The sequence below is a fragment of the Cavia porcellus genome, unplaced genomic scaffold, assembly GCF_034190915.1.
Source record: "Cavia porcellus strain 051 isolate PalLab524CR breed Dunkin Hartley unplaced genomic scaffold, mCavPor4.1 scaffold_16, whole genome shotgun sequence".
NCBI lineage: Eukaryota > Metazoa > Chordata > Mammalia > Rodentia > Caviidae > Cavia > Cavia porcellus.
Window position 1 is genome coordinate 16,495,804 of NW_026947499.1, and position 23,817 is coordinate 16,519,620.

At 40.3% G+C, this 23,817-nt stretch overlaps 1 protein-coding gene across 3 annotated transcripts in view; it reads left to right on the forward strand.

Annotated features, from left to right (window-relative positions):
* The first annotated feature begins 15,350 nt into the window (after positions 1-15,350).
* The window catches only part of Bicdl1 (BICD family like cargo adaptor 1), a 114,392-nt gene continuing 105,925 nt past the window's right edge, over positions 15,351-23,817 (forward strand). For all 3 annotated transcript variants that reach the window (XR_010039675.1, XM_063225753.1, XM_063225754.1), the window contains exons 1-2: positions 15,351-15,985; positions 23,596-23,811. Coding sequence is in view for 2 of the 3 variants with exons in the window: in XM_063225753.1 (XP_063081823.1) it covers positions 15,542-15,985; positions 23,596-23,811 (660 nt within the window). In the remaining variant the exon portion in view is untranslated. The remainder of the gene's footprint in view (positions 15,986-23,595; positions 23,812-23,817) is intronic.

Genomic DNA, 23,817 nt, shown 5'->3' on the forward strand with positions numbered 1-23,817 from the left:
TTGAGTTATGGAAAGGCCTGAGCTTGGGATAGTACATGGAAGGTGCTGGGTTTGTCTCACCATAATAGAAAATTTTGAGGAGGTGGGGTTTTTGAAAGTAGAAGAAGGGACACCAAAAGAAGAAATAGGAAAGCAACCCCCAAAATAAATCCTTCCCAGAATTTCTTGCATTTGAAAATAAAACTTGTGCAGATTTCAGTAGACAAGCAGTCTATGTGGTCTATGATATCAGACTTTATGTACCAACACATCTCATACAGAAAAATTACCTGAAGAATTTTCTGTCAATAATAAGATTCAATACTTAAAGTTCTTATTATATACCTAGCCTACATCTGTGGTCTGAAAGGCCGAGAAGTCTGTTTTTGCCAGTGTACCAAGAATGACTCCTTGGGCCAGGGATTTGGCTCAGTGGCACAGGGGCCTGCCCAGCAAGCACAAGGTCATGAGTTCAATCCCTGGTACAAAAAAATGACTCTGTGTTTTAGAATGGATTCATATTCATCAGGGCAAAGTCCAATGTTGAAAATGAGGATCCAAATTATTAACTTATGATAGGAAATCAGAGCTCTTGAAGACCAAAGTGCTGAGGTAGGCAGGACTGAAACCTCCCTTTGTGGGTGGAGAAGTCAAAGTACGATCTGAACACAGCTTAAGAACCATAAAATGAAACAAGGAGAGTTAAATGAATGAGCTAAAAAGTGTCTCTCAACTTGGCTTTTCAGAGGCATTTTTGTCCTCTTGGTGTGACCTCACCTATGAATCTGATTTTTAGCCCCAGTACCATTCCTCTAAAACAATGTTTAAATTATGTTGACACCTGAATTCCAGCCTTGGTTTACTTTAGGAATGATTGTATCTCTCTATTCTTATACAATGTATATTTTATAGATCTCTTTCTTTTATAAAACTAAATTTGTCTTATTTATAAACTTCATAGAGTCTATGAGAGTCATTTTACAGAGGGATGTTTGTTAAAAGAATGAGAGTGAAGGAATGCATGAGTGCATCCCATTATCAGATGACTGAAAAATTGTTCTTCTACCGTGATAGAAAATGACATGGCAGTTTTTAATCCTTTTTTTTTTTTTTTTTTTTTTTGACATGGAAGTTTTTAAGGAAGATGTTTCCCCAAGTTGCTCAAAATAGACCCACCACATGACCAACAATTCCCCTTCTGGGTATGTATCCAAAAAAACCGAAAGCATGGCCTCAAGGAGATAGTTGCACACTCATGTTGATAGCTGCATTATTCACAATAGCCAAAAGGTGGAAGCAAACCAAACGTCTAACAAGAGATGAATGAGTCAATAAACATTATGTAGATACAAAGAAATATTATTTTGCCTTTAAAAAAAAAAGAAAATTCTGATATTTGCTATAATGTGGATAAAGCTTTACAGACATGATGCTACATGAAACAAGCAGTCACAGAAGAACAAATATGAGCCCACTGACATGAGGTCCTCATGTCAAATTCCTGAGCACAGAAAGGGAGATGGTTGCCAGGGAGTAAAAGAGGAGAGAATGAGGAGACATTGTTTAATGATCGCTGATTTTGTGAGATGAAAGAGTTGTGTGGATCGACGATGGTGATGGTTGTACAACACTACAAATGTACTTAATGTCACTGGATTGGACATTGAAAATGGTTAAGACAGTAAATTTTATAAGGATTTTACCCCAACCATACAATAGTAGCTTTTCCGTGCTAACTCATAGCTTGAATTTTTAAACATAAGTTGTTTCTATAAAACCAATGTGCTAGCATTATGGCTTAAATATGAAGTGTTCTCCCAAGAACTCGTTTCTCAAGGGCTTGTTTCTCAATGCATTAACGTTGCAGAGGGCCTAGAGAGGCAACTGAATTATAAGGGCTCTAACCTATTGATGCATTTATGGTGGGCTATTAGGAGGCAGGGCCTACTTGAAGGAAGTAGCTCATAGGAGGTGTGGGGAGCGGCTGAAGCTGAAGATAAATCATACATGTAGGGCTAGAGCAAAGCCAGCCCCAGGAACATGGGGTGATGGAGGCAAGCTACACAAACAAGTTGTTAGGCAGGTGGGTTTCATCTAACATCAAACTGCCGAGTGCATAAATAAATGTGCTGCAGTCCCTGGGCAGTTCTTTTCTCCAACCAAGAGAGACAGCTCTATGTGACCTCAGGTTTCTGCATTTTTACTCTTGCGTTCATTTCTTCACAGAAATGAAGTTTCCTGGGAGTTTCTCAAGAGCTGCGCTAGACGTGGCAGAGGATCCAGGTGAAGGATCCACCTGGTCCTCAGTCCCTTCCTCTTTCTCTCAGTTCTTTGCTTCCCAGCTACCATGAGGTGAGAAACTTTCCTCCACCTCCACAATATGATGTTCCAACTGATGTTCTGCCTCACCACAAGCCCACAAGAGGACCAGCTGGCCATGGACTGAAACCCCTGAAGTCATGAACCAAAATAAACCTCTCCAGCAGGTTGTTTATGCTAGATGTTTTGTCACAGCAAAAAAAAAAAAAAAAAAAAAGTTAACTAATGCAATCAGTTCCATGTTTGTTCTCATATTGTACTGCAGCTGGTCTGTCCTATTTAATTTCAGTGACTATATTAATATATATATATATAGTGTCACTCTATGAGCTAAACCATAGAATTGTGCAATATTTCAAAATAAATCCACAAGCAATATTGTCACTATTTGCCAGCTAAAAGGAGACTTTCAGTCAAAAAAACAAATATAGTATTCATGGTTGATAAACAAAGCAATCTGATGTTGGGTTAGCACCAGCTTTGCCAAATTTAACAAAGTTGGTTTTTTTTTAGATCTGCAAGAAATACATCTACCAGCTGAGTGCAGTTGAACAAATCATTACAGAATTAGCAGTTTTCTGACCCACTTTAAAAAGCTGAATCACTCAGCTGAGACCCCAGGGAAATGCAGATTTATACTTTTGATGTATCTTTTGGTTTTTCTTCAATTAAATCAGGTTGTATAACCAGTTTTTAAGTCTTCTCCACCACTTCTTTCAAGTGGGTGATTTTATATGTCTTCTTGAATATAAGCTTTTGCATATTCTTAAGTTTTACAAATGTAAATGTATAATAAAATATGCACACAGCTTTCTTGTATGCAATTATTTTCTAAAGCCATCGGGGTGGTTTGTTGCTCTTCCTAATCCCTTACTTTATTAGCCTGGGAGTGAGTGGGTGCAGCAGGAAGTCACAAAAGGAAGCCAGGTGCAATTTGCTGCATAGGGCAGTCAGGGAAGATGAGAGAAATGGCCGTTTCATCTGTATTTGTTAGTTTCCTGGTGCAATAGAAAAGCAAAAAATAAAAAAGAAAAGAACAGGTTCATTGAGGACATGGAAAGGAGCACACAACCCAGGCGGTTGGGTATCTCCTTTGACCTGATATAGAGAGGCAGAGGGTTACTTGACCTCTGATTGGAAGAGGCACATGGGTGGATATTGATGATGTGTGAGGAACTGATTGGAATTTTCTTTGCACACAAACAGGAAAGGTACTTACAATCAGGGCTGAAGAAGAAGGTAAGCACCCCCTCTTTGGCCTTGCGTCATGTTAGGCCACTTCCGTAATTGTACAGTAATTTATACTAGGGCAAGAACCTTTCAGTATGCACACAGACCCAATGAAAGAAGTGCTTGCATTTCCATAAGCTTGATGACGTGCTTAGCCCTCCCTATCCTATGCTGCGAACTGTGGACAAGTCTTATGACAACAGTGAATATTCACTTTGACCATGTACTCTTACACAAACACGGTCAAGTATAGTTAGTGGCATGCCAAGGGGGAAGGGACCGGAGGACAGGTTGGAGTATATTGCTCTCATATTTTTTGGAATTGCCAGCACGTGGTGATAATGAAAAGCATACAGGCTTTTAGCTTTGTGACACCGTATCTAACAATATCTTTCTTCTGAATTCTAAAACATGCATTGCATAATTTATAAGGTGCTTAATTTACTGTTTAATATAATTCCAGTACTTCCCATAATTATAGTTATTTCTGTTCATGTTGTCCGACCTACATTAAATTATAAACGTTTGAGAGCAAGGATCATAGCACATATATCTTTATTTTTGCCACATAATATCCAGCACAGTGGCGTCTATGTGATAAATGTTTTGAATAAATGAAGACATTAATACTAATCATACAGACTATTTTAATGTTAAACAAACCTCATATTATAAGGTCAAGGAGTTGTTCTGGTTTTTTAACATCTTACTGAGTGAGCACTGACTAAGGACTGGCAATGTGCTGCTTTATGCCCATTATTTATTCATTATAAAAATGTAACAAATTTCACCTGCATGGTAAACAATGCAAGCTCTTACGAATCCAGTAGTGAGCAAAAGTATCTAATTGCACAATGCATATTAACTGGGAAATTAACTAACTTGCCCAGGTATAATCAGGTCATAGCTAGAGGAGCCTTAACTTGAACACAGAGCTTATTCTACAAATCATGCTCTTCAATACTTTATGATATTTCCTATGGTAAGAACTATGGACAAGCCAAGGTAAGACTAGTAAATGCCTAGTTTTTCTATATTCCCTTACACAAACAGGGATGAGGTTTAACCTTGAGGTTAAGGACCATGTTTTCTATAGTTTTCATAAATCCCAATGTTTTCATATAATGCTAATTCCAGATACATACCAACCAACCTCTAATACAGTGGTGCTAAACCTACACTATGTGTGCTGCAGCAGGCTGTTTGTTGTCACTGAAAGCTCTAAAAGAGCTTTAATAAATACTTATTGGCCAACTATCTTCATAGCTGTATAATCCATTGGTTTCTTTATAACTTTAAAAACTTAATTTGCCAGATCTGAGATGTAGCTCAGAGGTAAAGTACTTGCCTAGTATGTGCAAGGCTCTGGGTTCCATAAATAAAAAATAATAATAATTTTCCCCTAAAAATGTTTAATTTATTACCAATAAAAACATATTTCTCCCAGTCACCATCAAGTGTAAATTAAATCACCATTATTTGTTAGTGTATTATACCAACTATCCTCCCAGAATTCCAGGCACAAATATAACTGCATTTTCCAAGATATGCAATTTAGTCTTAATCCTTCAGACAATTGTTATGATCACCAAATGACATCAAGAAACACTTAATCACGTTTTACCAAGAGGTAGCAGCAATAATGATAATGCAAACTGTGCACAGATTAAATATGCTTCATCTATCTACCAGCATCAGTTTATATTTTTCCTGGAAAGTAGATGGTATATTATTTTACAATTAATTTATTCTGAAATTGACAGAAAAACAAAGGAAAAAAGGGTGAGGAAATTCACTTAAAACGCAGTGTTAGGATGAGCAGTATCAATAGATATAAATAACTTGTCTGCCAAGAGATTAAGCCAGAAATGTGATGCAGAAAGAACAAGATATAACAAATGTTTGGCAAATTCTTGAAATAAAACTAGGAAATGTTTTTAAATAGCTTCAGATGAATGATAAATGTAGCGCAGACATATCAGCAGCGGATTTAGGGCCAAGATGGTTGAAAAGAGGCATGAAAATGTGAATACACAGAAAATTAAACCACAAATCTTTCTAGATATGGGCACTGGAACAACCAAGAATGGCCAACTTGAGTATAAAGCGGTTATTTTCTGATGAGTTTGGGCAGTGGACACAGCCAAATCATTAGAACAGGGGAGAGGCAGAGGGAACAATTTAGTCAATATTGGGAGTGATTTCACCCAAACAGTCTACCTCCCACACTATGTTGCCTAGGCTGTCCTTGAACCCCAGACTCAAGGGATCCTCCCATCTCAGTCTCCTGAGTAGATAGGACTATAGGCACATGACACCTTGCTCTCAGCCAGAAGTGGTTTTTGTTTGCTTGCCTAAGCGGTATGGATCTATTAAGGGCTATTTTTTTTCCAGAAGGAAGCTGTCCAGAATAGCTAAAAGTGCTCATGGTGTTACAGTTTATATCTAGATGTCTCCTCAAAGCCTCACGTACTCATGGGGGTGGAGGACTGTGGAAGAGGCCAGTATAGCTGGCTTGCTCTTAGGAGGTAGAGTCTGCTCACAAGGGGCCATGACCTAGGTGGATTATCTCCCTCTCTGGCTCCTCCCTTCTTACTCTGCTTTCTGGCTACCATAACAGAAGCTTTCCATCCACCATGTCCCTCTGCCATTATGTTTCTTCTTTGGAGCCAACTGACCATGGACTGAAATGTGAGCCAAACTAAACTTCTCCTTCTTTAAATTGTGGTGGGTGTCAAGTATTGTGTCTCACCAGTACAAAGTGACCAAGACACCCAGACTCCCACTGTAACCTCCCTTGTATACAACCCTATGTTAGCTTTCTATCACAGCAATGAAATATCCAAGATAGTTAACTTGTAAAAAGTTTGGGCCGGGGTGTAGCTCAGTGGTAGAGTGCTTGTCTAGAATGCACTAATGTCCTGGGTCCAATCTCTAGCACTGTGGAGAAAGAAAGAAAAGGTCTACTTAGTTCACGACAGTGTCTTTTGTTATAGGCACGTGGGAGTATAAGATAGAGCAAAACTTCTCACATTATATACAGGAGGCAGAAGAGAGCTAAGAGGAGAGTGGGTCCCATAATTACTGTCAAAGGCATTCCTCCAATCACCTAAGGATTTCTCATTAGACCTTACCTTTGAAAGGTTCCACTGCTTCCCAGTGACATCTCCCTGGGGACCAAGTCTTTAAAACATGAGTCACTGGGAGGCATTCAAGATCCAAACTCTAGAAAGCTAAGACAGGAGGATCTCAACTTCAAACTCAGCCTGTGCAACTTAATGACTCAGTGGTACCTTACCTCAAAATAGAAAATAAAAAAAATGACTGGGTATTCAGCTCAGAGCAAAGGCTCTGGGTTGAATCTCCAGTATTACAAAAAAAATCAATATTCAAACTATAGCAAGCACTTTCTGATTTATTCAAGGCACAAATCTTATTTTCAAATTATAGAAACTTGCTTTAAATCAGGGTTTCTTGACCTTTGCATTACTGACATTTGGGCTAGGTAATTCTTGCTGTGGAAGACAGTCCTGTGCATTGTATGATGTACAAAAGCATCTCTAGTTTCTACCTAGAAATGTCAGCGGCATCTCTTCCCTTCTAGTTGTGACAACCAAAAAATGTCTTCAAACACTGCTTAGTGGAAAAAAAAAAAGGGCTGGAGATTTAACTCAGTGGCAGAAGCACCTGCCTGGCAAGCGTGAGGTTGTGAGTTCGATCCCTGGTACCCCCCCAAAAAAAACCGAACAAACAAACAAAAAAAATGCTTAATGTCCCCAGGGAGTGGAAGTACGTGTGAACAAAAGAATCTCTAGTTTAGAGGATAAAGGGATGACCATCACCTCTACCTCTTATCATACCAATGAGGAACTACCCCAGGTGCGTAATGTGCCATGCTCAAACCTACACAGCTGCTTAGTAGCAAATCTAACCTATGAACCCCATATTGTTGCTTTCAGTAGCTCTGCCATAGTCTAACTTTAATCACTGTCATACCACCAGTATAGTTTCTTCATACCAACTATATTATTATTTTTATTTCAACAGGTGTTGTTGCTGTTTTTGGTACTGGGGTTCGAACTCACAACCTCGTGCTTACCAGGCAAGCGCTTGAACTGCTGAGCTAAATCCCTGGCCATGAATAGGTATATTTTTAATTTAATAAATTTATTTGACTGGGAGGACCCAGAAGAAATCAACTAGCCAGCCTTTCTGGTGAGCCACACAAGCTACACGGGTTCCAGGGAGAGAGAAATCAGATAGTGCTCCTGTGAGCCTTCTGGCGCATGGGCTGAGAATCAAACACTGTGTATCCCCACCCGCCACAGCCCCCCATCCCTTAAGCAACCAGCTGGTTTGGAAGACAGGCTGAGTTAATAGCAAATAAGCTTCATAAAGCAATATAATGCTTGTATTATTTGGTTGATTTTTCAGGCCTGGGGCTAGTGGTCTGAACATCTCTTGGGAGGATAACAGTATGCAATATAGCACATGTAGAGGATTCTTTCTATCTTGTCTTTGAAGTCTAATATCGTTCCCACTATTTTGCTTTGTTCTAATTAATTGTTTTTGCTTTATTCAATATTCTGTTTTGATTGGTTTCATTCTGTTTTGTTTTTGGTTTGATTTTGCTATACCTGATGGAATGGACTATTGTGAAGATAACAAGATATACTATGTTAGCTATTGTGTTTTCCTAGTATCCTGTTTTGAAGTTCTGTACCAATTTTGCTGCATTGTTTTGATTGGCTTTGTTCTGTTTTGTTTTGTTGTATTTTACTATCTTTAAAATAAAAAAATTAATAAATAAACATTTATTTATTTGGAGAAGAAATAGGTACACAATGGAAAAGAAGACAGATGTAAACATTAGCATAGATCATGGCATCAGAGTGAGTAATTTGTTCTTATTTTATGTATTTACTTACCCATATTTTACTTACCATATGCTAGGTTCTATTTTAAATGCCTTACATAAATGAAATATTTTAACCTTAAGAACAAACTTATTAGGTAAGTACTATTACTATACTAATTTTATAAATGAAGAAACAGAGACACAGAAGTCCAAGGCCAACTAACTCACATGATAAAAGTGAGATTCCAGCTCACAAAGGCTACTTCCTGAGTCTATACCCTTAATTCTTAAGGGAAAATATTGGAAACGACAAATCAGTAGGGATGGAAATGAGTTTAAGACTGAAAACAATGATGGTCAGTAAATAATGGGCAGGTATAACAAGGCATCTGGACCAGAGATATCAGGCAAATCCTTAGGAAAAGGTTGTGTTAGTTAGTTTTCAGTTACTGTGACAAAATACTTGAGGTAATAATTCTTAAATTTAAAAGGAGGAAAGGTTTATTTTGGTTCATAGTTTCAGAGTTTTAATCCATGGTCCACTGGCTCCATTGTTTGTGGGTCTGTGGAGGGGCAGTACCTCATGACAGGAAAGCATGGCAAAGGAGGCTGCTTACTTTACAGCAGCCCAGAACTGAAAGCAGAGGTTCAGGCATTGCCGTCAAGGACATGCTTCAAGCTTCTACCAACACTCAATAGTACCTGAAGCTAGGGAATCAAGCCTTCTAACCAATAGGCCTTTGGAGCACACTTATACAAACCGCAGCAGGAAGAGAGAGGATGAACAAGGGTGATGGTGGAAAGGAATGAGAAAGTGGAGAGGGTCCACTGTACCTCGGGGTAAACGCACGATGAAGCCTCGTCTCACCTTCTGAGTGACAGAGCAGGCGCCCCTCCACACAGCGCAGGGCAGGGCACCTGCTAAAGAGCACCAGCCTCTGAAATTAATGCTTTCTCCTTGAAAACCAACATAAGAAGCACCATGTTTTGCAAAATGTTGAGTCAATCCATCTCCAGAAATATATAGGGATAACATTTTAGGGTTTCCGAGACATTTATGTTCCCACAACTAGTTCATGAATAAAATGTACAACTGGAAACACACACACACACACACACACACACACACACACACACACACAGAGTTACTGCTGAGAGAAAATAGCAAGCACACAACTGCTTATCACACATTTTCCAGCCCCTCATATTTTTCCAATGCTTGACTTTTCAAAAACAATTTTTCATGAAAGTTTTTGTTTCTAAGGGGCTGGGGATTTAGCTCAGCGGCATAAGCACCTGCCTTGCAAGCAGGCAGTCATGAGTTCGATCCCTGGTACCGATAAAAATGAAAAAGACAAAAAAAAAAAAAAGAAATTTTTTGTTTCTAACACTTTCCAGTTTTTATAGATCAAGATGTTAATAAAGTTAAACAACTTGGGAAAATTGTGTGTGTTGTCACATTTGGAAATATCAGAATTTCTAAGAAGAAAAATTTTGTGTTTTTTTCTTAATGAGAGAAAAACACTTATGTGGAGACCCATTTATGATATTAGATGAATGAATTTCCACAGAAGCTCAAGTTCACCAAAATATTCAGTCATCAAAACTAATATTAATATAAATGTATTTTAATGTCATATATAAAGGTTAAAATGTGGAGTAAGGGATAGTAACTCAGCAAATATCTTGGAGTCAAACAAGCCTAAGACATTAACATAATCTATTAAGTACTAGAACGCATTGATGTTACACACCAGCATTAAATGCTTATGAGGATTAAATGAGTTATACAAAGGACTTGGAACATGATGCTTAGTATCTTTTAATTGCTTTGGTGCAACAGGAAGCAGAATGAACTAAATAATCAGCTTCTTAGAAGCCTGAGAGTTTGTCAGATCTTTGCATTAGTGAATTGCTGGTACTAATTTCTAGGTAAACATGAATCTGTTTATTCTGTTATCTCAAGACTGAACACTAATGTTCTTTTGTTTAGTTTTTTTTTTTTTTTTTTTGTCTTTTTTTTTTATTGGTACCAGGGATTGAACTCACGACTGCACACTTGCAAGGCAGGCGCTTATGCCGCTGAGCTAAATCCCCAGCCCCTGTTTCAGTTTTTTTGAGACAAAGCCTCACCATGTAATTCAGGCAAGCCTTGAATGCACTATGTACCAAAGATTGGCCTCAGATTCAGGGCAGTCCTCCTGCCTCAGCCTCCTGCATGCTGGGATTACAGGTATGCACCACCATGCATGGATCCTGAGCTAATGACCTTGGATAGATCTAAGTCAATGATTCTCAAAATGTGGCTACAATTACCCTTGAAGTTTCCAAAGAGACTTTCAGGAAAGCTACTCAAAATTATTTTCATAATCATTGTAATAATAGTAAATTTAATAATAAAAAAACTAACTTCATAGAAATGCTAATTGTGAAATATTATTTTTTAAAGTGTTGTCATTTGCACTGATAGTGCAAAAACAATAGTGGGTAACACTATTGATACCTCAACATAAGTTAAGATAGTGATACTGTGTCAGATTTCTATTACCATCAATCTGTAATAATCAACCTATACCAAAAAAGTTTAGAATGGCTCACAGTTTTAGAGGTTTTAGTCCATGGTCAGTTGGGCCTATTGCTTTGGGACTATGGTGAAGCAGCAGAGGATAGTGGGAGCACACGGAGGAATAAAACTGGTCACCTCAGATCTGGAAAGCAAAAGAAAGAAGAGGAAAGAAACCGGGTTCCTCCAGTCCCCTTTGAGAACATGCCCCAGTGACTTAAAAAAGACCATCCATTAGGCTCCATCTCTTAAAGGATCCACCACCTCCAAAGCATTTATCACAGGGAGCTTTGGGGGACACTTAGGATCCAAACTTCAACAGTTACCAAGGTGTACTGGTAGACACATTATTCTTTACTCCAGTGTATTCATGGAAAGAAAGGGGAAAAAGCTAGTATCACTTAAGAATGTCTCTGCTGCAGCGTCACTTTCATTAAATCCAATCAATCCCTTGAGGAGTATTTTTGATAGTCTATATAAGAATTATCATATAGCACTTTTACTGAATTCTGAGATACAGTGGTTAACTTGAGATAAGGCATACGTGTATTGTTTTGAGTTCTGGGCTAAACTAGCATATTTGTATGGGACACCATATTTACTTGAATGAATGACAAACTGTGATATTCAGATTTGGCAAACATTTTCTCAAAAGTTAATAAAGCAACACTTTAATTCAAGACCTCACTATTGACATTACTTGATATCAATGATAAAATTTAAACTTGGAAGTGAAAATAAAGGTTCTGGGAAACTTGGACACATCGCAGTGAGCTTAACAACTTCCCAATACTTAAAAATTGTATTTTTGGGGCCGGGGATTTAGCTCAGCGTCATAAGTGCCTGCCTTGCAAGCAGGCAGTCGTGAGTTCGATCCCCGGTACCGATAAAAACGAAAAAGACCAAAAAAAAAAATTGTATTTTTATGATGAGATCAGTAGTAACACAGTTTGAATGAATACTGTTCTTTTTATATTGCATAAAATGGTATGTGACAAAAGAGTGGCATGTGACAGTATTTGGAAGATCTACATAACTCAGTGAACTATGTTTTCTAAATGCATGCTATTGCAGGCTCAATCATACTTAGGTCAAAGATCATTTCAAAAGATACACAGATCATCTGGTGTCCTTGAGTTGATTTCAACTTTCACACTGCAACTAACTTTCAAGAAATCATCACTTTTCAAGTGTTGACGTAATAACAAAGAAACACATCCACAATTGTTTGAAAACTATTAAAATATTCCTTTTCCCAAAATACATATCTTGTGAAACCAGATATTCTATATATAGTGCAATCAAAATATTGCTACATTAAATAGAGAATCAGATATAAGAATGCAGTTCCCTCTTAAATTAGACATTGTAGAGATTTGTAAAACTCATTTTTTTAAAATCTTTTTTTTTTTTTGAGGGGGTACCAGGCAGGCACTTATGCTGCTGAGTTAAATGCCCTGCCACAAAACTCATTTTTTAAAGTTTAGAAATAGATTTATTATAAGCAACTCTGGAATTAATCTGCCTGTATTCAAATCTGAGGCCTCAGTTTCCTCCTCCTGTAAAATGGAGAGTGATACCAGTGAAGTGCTTAAAATTCTCCTACGTTTTTGATATGGTAAATATAAATACCTATACCTATATAAAATAAGGGTTTTTTATGTCCTCAGTAATTTTGTTGTGTGTGTTTTTGAGACAGTATCTTGCTTTGCAGTTCAGGCTGGCCTTGGCTCACTTTGTAGTCCAGGCTGGTCTCAAATTTCCCATGATCCTCCTGCCTCAGCTTCCCAAGTGCTAAACAGGACTGAGTCACCATGCTGGCTGCATCCTCAATGTTGCTTGAGAATGTAAGGTTATTCTGATACCAGAAAGTTTAAGAACTATTATTTTAAATAGTTCTCTAAACTTAAACTGATCTTCTATTGGCATTCACAGAAATATAGGATTTAAGGCCAAATCTTCCAGTAAGAAGCAATCACTTCCTGGTTAGGGCAGGCAGAACATTGTTAGGGGATTAGAGTAGGACCTTACTCATTCCTTTCCATGGTCATAGCTAAGGGCAGTATAGCAGGCCCACTAGGGGGGGAAAACCCCATGGACAAGCCAAAATCTTTTTTGGCAACAGGCTGCCTATTTGTATCAAGGAAAAACAAATAGCTGAGTAAGAACCTTTTAATCAGGAATGCTGTTTGTTCTCCATAGGAGTGTCTCCATACAGACTAGGGAGAAACTTATTTTTCTGTGAATCAAACAAGACAGAAAGGACTTGTAAGGCCTGGGATTTAGCTCAGTGGTGTAAATGCCTACCTGGCAAGCGTGAGGTCATCGCTGGTACCAAAAAAAAAGAGGGGGATTTGTAACTGACTATCACCAGGATTCACAATTTCTGGTCAAGGTGAGATGTAAAAGTGTTAGAACATTCCATTGCTGGAACAGTACCTTAGTTGTGTGTAGACATTCAGCTCTAAGACTGACGTGGCAACCCCTGTTGTCTGTCTCCTTTTCAAAGCCAGCCTTGAAGGAAGCTCAGAAGTTTTCAGATTCTTATCTTCAGTCTGAAATTATACGGCAACCCCTGAATGTTGTTTAGGGTATGTATTTAATAAAGGATAAAAACCGTAAGAAACCATTTGACCTATTTCAGACCCTTGGTATTCCGAAATTTTTTCTCACCAAGATGAAGAGAGTCAAAGTATGATCTAACTCAAAAATAGGTTGTCATCCAAGAGGAAAAAGAAACAAGATCCAATTCTGGCTTTGGATAGGATTGTTTCTGAAAATAGAAAACAGCATCATCAAAGAATCCAAAGCAAGAACTGACTGGAAAGCACTCAGCAGACTTCTCGGTTCTTTTTTCAATCACTGGAGAAAGCTCTCCCTCTACATTGTGTCAATCCATCTTGGTCATAAAGTATCACTTATCTCCCTCAAGACTGTCGGTCAAATGCGAAGCAAGTAAATAATGATTTATGTGAATACTGGAGGCAACATGCCTGGATATGAATCCCAGGCCTCCTCTGTAAAGTATCCTCCTCTGTAAAATGAGAAAAGTGACAGTGCTTTTACAAGGTGCTTGTGAAGATTATCTGAGATGATGCATACAAAACAGTGCAGTACACGATGGCATACACTAACTGCCAGATAAATTGTAGATATTATTAGGGAGACTGTTTGCTTTGTATTCTCATCTCTGAGCAGATTTTCTGTTATTTTTCTACATAAACCCCTCCCGGGCTGCTGCTTTCTGAAGCATCTGGTCCTTCATAATACTGAGTCATCATCATTAAGACGCCGAGTTTCCGAAGTCATCTCTCCTAGTGCTCTCTAGGGCTCCCTCTCCTGACTTGCTTAGCTCTGCGTGGAGTCCCAGATCTAAATTCTCAGACTGCAAATCTCTTAGGAATTGACTCTCGGTTCTAAAGGAACGTCGCCGGTTCCCCGGCCCACACACCACCTAAGAGGGTAAACCGAGCCCTTCACTCCGAAACCAGCCAGGACGCAGAGGTGAAGTGAAGCTGGGGGCGGAGCGATACTCGAGGGTGAGAACGAGGCTGGGGGCGGGGCCTCGCTCCTCCCTACGAGCTAGCGGAGCCCCGGCGAGGCCACACCCCGAGGTGAGCGCGCTGGGGGCGGGGTCACGCCCCGAGGTGAGAGCGAGGCCAGGGGCGGGGCCTCGCAGCGTAGTGCACCGGAGGTGGGGGTGTCCACGCCCTCGGGGTGATGGGACCCTAAGGGATGCGTCAGGCGCCGCTTTGGTGGTGCGCGCAGTGGCCCTCCCGGCGTGAGGAAGCGCAGAGGTTAATGCCGCCGGCGCCACCTGGGCGCGGCTGAGGAGACCCGCGAGCCGGCGAATCCCGCACAGGCGCGCCGAACAGGTGCCCGCGCGCGTCAGGCGCCGACGAGGGGCGGGGAGAGAGGCGCGGCCGGAAACCCGGGGCGGCTGCGGCCGGCCGGGTGAGCGAGAGGAGTGGGAAAGGCAGGAAAGCGCTCGCCCGGCTCGCGATGTGGAGCCGCCACTCCGGCCTCTGCAGCAGCCGCCGCCGTCGCCGCTGCTGCCGCCGGGGCTGTTGCCGAGTCGAGGGACATGGAGCGCGGCTGCAGAGAGCGGTCGCTGGCAGCAGTAGCAGCGAGCGTCGTAGCGACGAGGGGACGCAGCTCGCCCCGTGAGGCGCTGCCGGGCCGGCGGCGGCAGCAGCAGCAGCAGCAGCAGCAGCAACAGCAAGGCGGCTGAGCACCCGGCGGCGGCGGTGGCGGCAGCAGCGGCAGCAGCAGCAGGCTTCCTTGCAAGCTCCCTTCTTGCTTCGCCTCCCTCAGCCTTCCCTTCTTCGGCCTTCCCTTTCCCACCTCCTCCTTCGTTTCCTCCTCCTCTTCCTCCTCGTTCTCCCCAGCGCTCTTGAGCAGCTTAGGGCGGGGGCGCGTGCCGCCGGTGCGGGGGAGGGGCGGGCCGGCGCGCGCCTTGCCCAGGGCTCGCGGGGACCCGGGGGGCGCGTGCCGCGAGGCGAGGCGCGGGGCGGCGCGGCGGGGCCCCTCCCCCCTGCAGCCTGGCGCGCGCCGGCCGGGCTGCACCGCTGCGGGCTCCGCGCGCGCGGGCCATGTCCGCCTTCTGCCTGGGCTTGGCCAGCCGCGCTTCAGCACCCGCCGAGCCGGACAGCGCCTGCTGCATGGAGCTTCCCACTGCGGCCGGGGACGCAGTTCGGGGTCCCGCTGCCGCCGCCGCCGCCGCCGCCGCCCTCGTCTCCTTCCCCGGGGGCCCCGGGGAGCTGGAACTGGCGTTAGAGGAGGAGCTGGCGCTATTGGCGGCTGGGGAGCGACCGTCCGATCCTGGGGAGCATCCTGAGGCCGAGCCTGGGCCTTCGGCCGAGGGGACTGGTCTGCAGCCGCCTCCTACCCAAGACCCCGAGCTGCTGTCAGTGATCAGGCAGAAGGAGAAAGATCTGGTGTTGGCCGCCAGGCTGGGCAAGGCGCTGCTTGAGAGGAATCAGGACATGAGCAGGCAGTATGAGCAGATGCACAAGGAGCTGACGGACAAGCTGGAGGTGAGGACCTCCCAGGATGGGTGGGAAGCTGAGCCACTTCAGGTACCCTTCAATCCCTGAGTAGTTTTGGGAGCCACTCACCCCTACCCCCACACCCCTGCTCATCATACATCGAGGGAAATTCTCAGGAATAGGAGGTAGCAGGGAGGATTTCTTAATTATCAGACCAGCGCACCCATTGAACCCCCCCCCTGGCGCTGCCACCCTGCTCACAGCAAATGGGTCCATGCACAGCTCCCAGCACAATGGGCCATTCTATATATATGTACTGTATACTGCATCTAAAATAGAGCATACAGTATGACTAATTATTATACAGCACTGAGACGATGTCTGCACACAGAAAAATGAGAAAGTCGAGAAGCATTCAAAATATGCTTCAGATTTTCAGAGGAGTAGTTAATCTCTAATCAGGGTGTTAGCCTAAAGCTTTCCAGTTTTGGCATTAAGGCCTCTAGATGCCCTTGTCTTAACTTCCTGGCAGCTCAGAGTTGTGGGAAACAAGTGGCCCTAAAGGAGCTTTATATAGTCTTCAAATACTAAGGGATTAAGAAATGTGATTCCATTGCTGAAATCAGGCGAGGCGAGACTCAACTTGTGACCACTGGTAGTGGATTTAATGTTGTCCTCAAATTTTATGTGTATTTAAGCAGTACTTTTTTTGTGTTTGAGGTCTCAGGCCTACAGTTGGATGACAGGTGCAACCTATGAGAATCATATTTCTTGTAAACCTTTAAAGTACCTGTAATATTTTAAGTCAATTACTTGAATCAAAGCTACTTTTTTACTTGAATTTCAGAGCTATACTTGCTTTTCTTCTTAACTAGAAAAGTGCCTTGAATACATGCAGTACAGAACACTAGTTTCTAAAAATTGGTGATTTGAAAAAGGAAGGGGAGGTCATTATTGAGCAGTAGAAACAAAGCTTATCCTTTTCTGACTGCATTTACTACTATTATCCAGTTTGGTGGCAGTTCTTTGCATTTTTAGTTACAACAAAAAATAGTTGCAGATTGATTAAGATCTGAAATTGATCCTAGTTGGGTGCCATATCACTTAACACCCAGAATGTGGATTAGTAAGATTTAAGCGTCTATAGTCTAGTGACATATCAAAAGAAAATTGAGGGTAAAGAAGGAAGCCAGTGTGTGCCCTGTTGGCCTGTTAACTAGGTCTGCCAGCTGATGAGCTCCCCAGATATGTCTCTGAAAAGTCATTTGTGAGACCTGTGAGTACACTGCCAAAAAGCAACCTAATGAATTGAATTGTTTAATTTGCACTTGAAGTAGAGGTCTAGAAATAAAAGGGTGTCTTTTCTTTCCTAAAGAGCTTCAGTTACACAACTCTGTAAAGAAGTACTACTGCAGAGATTTATACTTGTGATTGGAAATTCCTTCATTGGGGGACTTGATTAAAGCAACAGCTAACTTGAAAGGAACCTCATATCAGTTTGATTAGTGATGGATTTCATAGTAATCCTGAGTGCAGTTACACATTCTGGTTTTCATGTGGAGTCTTTATACATTTCTTCAACAAAGGAAGATTTCAAAATTCCAGTAAACAGAAAATTTTTATTGTAAAAGAATAAATTATCTTTGGTATTTTGCAGTTGACTCAAAGGGCAACAGTAAAACAGTTCAAACCTATTAAGGTCTTCACTATTCTGCAGGTCAGCATATGAACGGTACTATTAAAAATTTATTTTAAAGTCTGAATGGCTTACAGACTCTGTGACTATTTGATGTTACTGACCAATGCACTTAAAAATGGTTATAATAGTAACTTTTTGTTATGTATATTTTACTATAATTTAGAAACATTTTAATTTTTATTCACCTGATTAAAAAAATTTTTTAAAGTTTATGCTAGTTTAAGCATAGGTATATTTGAAAATAATGAAACCTATCTCTCCTCCTCCCTTTCCACTTCCCCTTGTCCCCTCTATCCCAGTACTGAAATCAAAACCCAGGGGATTCATATTGAGCTACACCCCCAGCCCGTTTTTATTTTTTGTTTTCAGAATAGGGTCTTGCTAAGTTACCCAGGCTGTGCTCAAATTTGCCATCTTCCTGCCTAGCCAATCAGAATGTTTGGACTACAGGCTTGCATCATATGCTCAGGTTGTTTTTGTCTTTTTTGATATAGAGGCTTGCTGTGTTTCCCAGGCTTGCCTCCAACCCCTGGGCTTAAACAATCCTGCCTCAGCTTCCCAGGTAGCTGGGATTGCAGATGCACATTCTGCACTGATCTCTTAAGTGTTTGTGTGTGTGTGTGTGTGTGTGTGTGTGTACATATAAAAATATCTTATAAGCTGGACATGGTGGCTCATGTCTGTAGTCCCAGCACTTGGGAGGCTGAGGCAGGATTGCTGCAAGTTGGAGGCCAGCCTGACTTGCATAGTGAGACCCCATCTCAAAAAAAAAAAAAAAAAATCTTATAAAGTATTGTCACTAGTTTCTTCTTGAGTGTGTAGTGGTTTTGGGAATCAAACCCAGGGCTTCAAGCAGGCACTCTTCCACTGAACTACCCGCTCCCCAGCCTTTGTTAACTATAGTGTCACTTAAGAGAATGATAAGCCCGATTAACATGGTACTACTACGTTTGATACCTGCAAGTGAATTTTCTCCTCAGTATATTTTTTAAGCAATCTAGTAGAATGTCTGTTTAGAAAAAGTACTTTCAGTTTCTCTGTATTTTCATTTAAACATTTAAGTGTAGAGAACCAGCCATTCAGGATTTATAACTTGCCAAAAGCTTTCAGATACTGGAGTCAAACATATTTTCCCACAGATTGGTTTGAAAGGTAAATATGAGTGGACCCAGAGAATGGTGGCTTTTGTCTTTTGGGGTTTTTTTGTACAAGGGATTGAACTCATGACCTTGAGTTTACCAAACAAGCACTTAAGCCACTGAGCTAAATCCCCAGCCCCAGTGGCTTTTCTATTAAATTAGTTATTTTAGTCCCATCACAACTTCAAAATGTGTACCTTTCTGCTGCGGGGTGGCACATACCTGTAATTTCAGGCTGAGAAAGGAGGATCCCTGCCAGTTTGAGGCCAACATACACTACATAGTGAGTTCAAGGACAGCCTGAACTGTATAGTGAGACATTGTCTCAAAAAAAAATTGCTATTTTTCTAACTTCAGGACAAACAAGCCATTTTCAAGATCTTTTCTACCTAGTTATGAGTTAATATTGAGTATCTTTCCAGTTCTGCATGCCAAACCCAAGATTTTTATTGTTGTTGTTGTTACTGGAAATTAAACCAAAGACCTTTAGATTGAATAAAGATCTCACTAAGTTGCCCAGGCGGGGCTTGAACTTGCAGTCTTCCTGCCTCAGCCTCCCAGAGTACTGGGATTGCAGATGTACACTACTATATCCAGCCAAATCCAAGATTTTATTTTGTCATTTCAGGCATAAAGTACTTGATCCAAACTATTTCTTTATTGAAGGCATACCAACTTAAAAGTCTTCACTGGTTTAGGAGTTAATATAGACATTTTTTAGGCTTACATATTCAGGGTTAAAATGAAAACTTGGGTTAAGTGGAAAAATGTGGCCACTTTTTTCCAGCCTTGAATTAACTAGATTATATTTTATTCATTCACTTCATACATTTAAAGTTCTTAAGTCTTTTTTGTTTCTTTTGCATTTATACTTAGTCCTTTTATTTAAAAATTTACATCCACCCAAATCCTTAGTTTTTTGCTAGGCTGTGAACTCAGATACTAACTTGCATTTATACATTTCATTGCCTGGGGATTAAAATTTTATTGTTGTATAGGATTCTGCTTTTTCCTTTATGGCTGAAAGTGGATTCTTTCTTACTGTAAATATAGTCTCTGCCCTCAGTTATGTTTTTGTCTTCCTGTGAGCCAATTCTCATAATTCTAGTACATATTTGGGGACACAGTCCTAGGGATTGAACCCAGGTCCTGTGCTTAAGTTCTTCCACTAGGCTGCACACCCAGTCCTTTTCAAATTTTGGACAAGGTCTTGCTAAAGTGTCATGCTGCCCCGCAGTCCTTCTGCCGCAGCCTTCTGAGCAGTGGGATCACAAGCTGGTGCGCTATGCTCAGCTGTACAACTGTTTAAGATGGAGAGAAGATGGTGAAAATGAGTCTCTGTCAGATTTAGAGAAGCAAACCTAAAGATCTTGATTTTACATTCAGTTCTGGGTCGTCTTGGAAAATAGTACTTTTTTTCTTTGTGTATTTCAAGAACCATATGCTTGACTTAGGAGAATAGTTTTACTTTTTTAATTTTTTTCTCTGGAGAGAATAAGGAGACAGAAAAAGAATTCAGTTGTGTTGTATACATGTACCGACTTGCCATGATGAATGTAATCATTATGAACTGCAAATATGTATTAGTAACATTATTTTAAATAAAAATAATAGTTTCCAAAAAATCAATTTTGGTAAAGACATAACTTTTGTGTTTTTGGAGTTTTAAATAGACTGTTACTTAAAATAATCGGTTTTAGGGGCTGGGGATTTAGCTCAGTGGCATAGTTGCCTGCCTTGCAAGCAGGCAGTTGAGTTCGTACCGATAAAAAGGAAAAAGACAAAAAAAAAAAAAGATCAGTTTTAGACTTACTGGAAAAATGGTACAGTATGTTTCTGTGTATCTACATCCAGTTTCTTAACAGGATCTTATATTAGTGTGCTATATTTGCCAAAATTAATGAACTAGAACTGGTACATTATAACCAAGTAAAGTCCTTAGTGTATTCAAATTGCCTTAGTCTGTACTTAATGCCTTTTTCTTGCCAGGATCTCATTCAGGATACTGTATTACATTTAGTGCTTATATCTCCTTAGGTTTCTCTTCATTGTGCAGTTTATTAGACTTTTCTTGTTTTGATCACCTTCATAATTTTGATATTTTAAAATACTGTATAACCTTAAAAAACAAAGGAATGCGTAAACAGTCTGACCTCCACACTTCCTGACATTCTGCTAGGGTTTACTGGTTAATTTAAAACTTACATGAAAATAAAGGTCTAAGAAAAATCTTGCTTTTCTAAGTAGATCAAAGATTAAATTCTGTGCAAAAGACTAAATTCTGTCTGTTTTTTAATAGAACAGTCTTGATTTTGTCAAGGGGGTTAGGAAACCCAAAGTACTGGATTTGTTTCTTATAAAAAAAGATCAATACAGATTAGACTGATCAGTACCACCACTTCAGTCCTTCCCCTCAAGTGGATTGGATTATTTAGTTGCTTGGTTGGGATGTTCACTAGCAGCTGTTTGTTGAATATTTTTAAGTTTCTCTGTTTTTTTAGAACATAAACCTAATTTATCTGGCTTCTCAGTAGCGCTTGTTACTGCCTTCTGCTCAGTCTTTTTCATTTGGAAAAATTTAGTAAAACTAACAATGATGGTGTTAGGATTGTAGGTAGCATTTGTTTTTGTACTTTGAAGTTTCTACAATGGTTAAAACATTCTCATTTTTAGAAGTTTAACACTGTTAGGGAACCAGAACAAAGAAACAGATTTCATGTTGGTTAACAGTTCTTCCCTGGTCATTGTTTTCCCAACATGAAATTTTGTGACTTTTGCAAGGCAGGCAGTTATGCTGCTGAGCTAAATCCCCGGCCCAAGTTTTGTGACTTTTTCAACAAATGCATTACAGTGGCTACAGCCAAGTAAGTGATCATCATAAAGTGGTCAACTTGGAATTTTCAGTGAAAACTGCCTTTGCTTATATTTTCAGAATTTTAATTTTGGAATACCATTTTTATCTTTTGCATATTTTTTTTTGTTTTTCTTTTTTTGTCTTTTTGAGACAGGGTCTCACTGTGCAGTTTTGACTGGTCTTGAATTCACTTTGCAGTCCAGGCTGGTCTTAAATGTGCAACAATCCTCCCGCCTCACCTCTCAAGTACTAGGATTACAGGTGTACACTACCATGCCCGACTGGCATATTCTTTTGACTACACTTAATCATGGCAGATTTTCTTTTAGGGTTAAATTTGACTTTCAGAAACATTCAAAAGTCACTCAGCGCAAAGTAAGAAATGATGGTAGGATTAAATGAGATAATCTTATTTTTTTAGATGTGCCTCAGATGTGAAGAAATAGGATTGATTTTTCTTGCATGACAATAAGCTGGCCCTTGAGGCTTTCCAAAAACATTTTAAAATATATTTTGAAAGGTGAGAAGGCTGGAGATCTAGCTCAATGGCACAGTGCCTGCCTGGCAAGCATTAGGTCTTGAATTTGATTCCCAGTAATCCCCCCTGAAAAGTGAGAATGTCAACAGAACAAGAGTATAGCTTCATAAGAAAAAGAGATGACCAAGTTCTCTGAAGAAGATTTAGGTGCTCATTTTAGGTTGTAGAAACAATCTCTGCAAATGCATACATATTTGCATATGCTTGCCTAGACCTCATTCCCTTCTTAACCACATCACAATCTCAGGAACTGGATTCTGGGTCAGTGTAGTTTGAATAATTACATCAGAACTTTACTGAAAGCAGCAAAGATTGACGATTGTTACTTTAACTTGCACTGAAGTATAGACTTGGTGATTGTACTTTTTTCCCTTTTCTTTCTTTTTTCTAGAATTGGGGATTAAGAAAGCAATTTTTTTTTGAGGTCCCGGGAATCAAACTCACGACTTTGCACTTGTAAGGGAGGCACTTATGCCTGCTGACCTAAATTCCCAGCCCCTAGTATTGGTATTAAACTCAAGGCCTTTGCACGAACAGTATTCCTACCCCTGAAATACAGGATCTTACTAAGTCACCCAAGCTGGGCTCAAACTTGAGATCCTCCTGCCTTACCTTCCCAGAGCTCTGGAATTCAGGCAAGCATCATGTCCAGCTCACACATATTTGCCCCCTTTTTTTTTTATTATCTGTACCTTGCCTGCATGCCATTTCTCATAAGCAGTTTACCAGCACTCAAAAAAGGTGAATGAACCAGACATTAATATGGAAAGCTTGTTAATAAGATTTAAAGTAGGCCTGAACCTGAACTTGCCTTAATGATTTTGAAATACAGTACTATATATAGCAACAAATATTTGTTAAACTGTAATTTAGAACATTCAACAAAGTGACTTATACAAATCACTATTCTTCCATTTAAAAGACATATAACGAGTAACTCAGCTACTTACATTGCCTCCTTTGTAAAGAGAGACAGCTAAAGGATCTCAGGGATTTGCTCCATCTTTGAAAATTCTATGATTATAAGAGTATGATATTAATCCATATATAATAAATGGTTCCAAAATAAGTCTCTTTAAAAAAAAGTAATCAGTAGCTTGGCTATGGGACTCATTTTTAGTTGTTTAAATGTATAGCTCACCAAGAGATTAGATGGCTTGATAAATTTCAAGTGAATTTGTAAATCTAAGCCTTGTGTCCAGGAGACTAAATATAACATTTAAATATTTTCAGTAAGAATGGTGTTTTCTTGTGAAACCAGTTCCTTTCTTGCTCTGGAAGGAAGGAATATTTTTGAAGCTGAATTGGACAACTTGTCCTGTGTGGCAGGCTGTTTTATTGTGTTTAGTGAGAAAAAAAGTGTAAAAAAGAAAACAAAAGGCTGTGGAATTTTTAACAGTTTTTAAATCCTTTTCACTTTTCACCCAGCACTTAGAACAAGAGAAACATGAACTAAGAAGACGATTTGAGAACAGAGAAGGGGAATGGGAAGGGCGAGTTTCCGAGCTGGAGAGTGATGTGAAACAGCTGCAGGATGAACTGGAGAGGCAGCAGGTTCATCTTCGGGAGGCAGATCGAGAAAAAACACGGGCTGTCCAGGAACTGTCAGAACAGAACCAAAGGTTACTGGATCAACTCAGCAGGGTAAGT